This window comes from Condylura cristata, unplaced genomic scaffold, assembly GCF_000260355.1.
Source record: "Condylura cristata isolate star-nosed mole 26May11 unplaced genomic scaffold, ConCri1.0 scaffold00006, whole genome shotgun sequence".
NCBI classification, from domain to species: Eukaryota; Metazoa; Chordata; class Mammalia; order Eulipotyphla; family Talpidae; genus Condylura; species Condylura cristata.
In genome coordinates, this window is record NW_004567107.1 from 379,119 (window position 1) to 380,917 (window position 1,799).

Sequence of the window (1,799 nt, forward strand, 5' to 3'; positions counted from 1 at the left end):
CACCGCGGAGGCCCCGTGGGAGGACCCTGTGGCCACTTCCCCAGCTTGCCCGCCTCAGCTCTCAGCAGGAGGGAATCGTCCCGGCGGGCGCCCCAGGGATGCTGGGAGGGGAGAGAAGCAGAGGGCGCAGCCTGGGGCTGTGCACAGATCTGTGCCCACAGGGTGGAGGCCAAGGTCGGGGTCAGGACACCTGTCCCCACCCCAGGGTCGTGCACACGTGTCCACGCGTGTTCACGCAGCCCTGCCCACGACAGTCTTGAGGTGGGAGCAGAGCATCTGTCCGGAGCAGACACCCTGAGTGGACGGCGACCAGGCTGGGCGTGGACCAGCGGCCCTGTCGCAGCCTGGGAGGCCTGGCGGGCCGAGGCCGCGGCTCCGTGGGGCGCTGGGCCCCCTAATAAACTCCTGAATGCAGCACGGCGTCGGCTGGCAGGGTGCCCACGGCGCAGCCTGGGTAGGGCGTCCGCAGAGGCCCCGCAGGTCCATGGCTGTGGGCTGCGCAGGAAGTGAGGGGCGTGAGGCGGCTCAGGGCTGTGTCCAGAAGCCCGCGGGGCCAGGGCGGGAGCTGGGCGGGCAGGTGCCGTGGGCGCCCGGGGTCCCCGCGCAGCGGAGCACCGTTCTGCCTTGCGGGGCGGCAGGCCTCACCCTCCAGGTGGCGGCAGAGGCTCCTGCTGGCCTGCGGGGCGGCCTCTGGAAGGGGCGGGAAGGGCGGTGGCCAGCCCAGACCAGCGCAGCCCGTCCTGCCTCCCGCCCTCTGTGGCTCCTTCTGGATCCAGCGGGTCCTGCAGGACACCACCTCCCTGTCCACCCCGACTGGCTGCGTGTGTTCACACCCTTTTAGCGGGGTTCCGAGGCGCAGCCTGCAGCCCCCAGGCCACACCAACCTGCAGCTGCACCTGTGGCCCTGGGCGCGGCGCCTGTCCCTGCCCCGGCCTGGCTTTCCTTCCCCCGCAGGCGCTGGGCACTTCTCTCTGACCCTCGGATGCAGGGCTCTCTTGCTGACCACCGTGACGCCCCAGATCTGCCCGCCATGGGCAAAGGCTACGCTCTAGGCGGGAACGTCCAGCCATGCAGGCCTGGGCCTAAGTCAGAGCAGGCAACTGAGCAGGGGTGTGGGAGCAGGGGTTTGGGGAGAGGGGCACTGGGGGCAGGGAGAGGGGCACTGGGGGCAGGGAGAGGGGCACTGGGGGCAGGGAGAGGGGCACTGGGGGCAGGGGGAGGGGCACTGGGGGCAGGGGGCAGGGAGAGGGGCACTGGGGGCAGGGTGCAGGAGGAGCCAGGTTGCCACCAGGTCTGGCCGCAAGGGTCAGCCAAGTCCAAGGGTGGGCGGTGTCCACGTGGAGGACGGCCGAGGCACCGAGTCGCCCTCTGGTCACTCAGGCATGTGGCCTGAGGCCTGGCCAGGCCAGTCGGGGCTTGCCTCGGGGTGCTGCGGGCCCGGCGGGGCCAATTCTCCAGACTGCCCTCCGACGCTGGGCTGGCCTGGCCTGGCCATTCTTAGTCTTCGCCTAGCTGGGGCCACTCGTGGGCTGGCCGGGCTGGTTGGCCTGAGGGGACGGGACCTGTCTGGCCTGCCAACCCCACAGAGCACCGCTCTCTTGCCTATGGGGCCGGGAAGCACCCCGGACACCCAGAGGCCAGGGCGGGGGCGGTGGGGCCGCGATGGACCCTCCCTGCAACGGGCAGTTCTGGCTGCCAGCCTGAGCAGGCCCCCCACTTGGTGTGCTCCCCACCCAGGACGGGCAGCCCCTCCCTCGGGGCCCCAGTCCGCCGCGCGCCGGCCAGGGGGCTCGGCTCGG

General features: G+C 72.0%; 2 protein-coding genes across 2 annotated transcripts in view; one reads left to right on the forward strand and one right to left on the reverse strand.

Annotated features, from left to right (window-relative positions):
• Window positions 1-298, forward strand: part of LCN12 (lipocalin 12) — a 3,054-nt gene extending 2,756 nt beyond the window's left edge. Inside the window, exon 5 of the mRNA XM_012721162.1 lies at window positions 240-298. Within this exon, the coding sequence (XP_012576616.1) occupies window positions 240-298 (59 nt within the window). The remainder of the gene's footprint in view (window positions 1-239) is intronic.
• A 96-nt stretch (window positions 299-394) lies between these two features.
• Window positions 395-1,799, reverse strand: part of C8G (complement component 8, gamma polypeptide) — a 4,234-nt gene continuing 2,829 nt past the window's right edge. Inside the window, exon 4 of the mRNA XM_012721163.1 lies at window positions 395-690. Within this exon, the coding sequence (XP_012576617.1) occupies window positions 395-690 (296 nt within the window). The remainder of the gene's footprint in view (window positions 691-1,799) is intronic.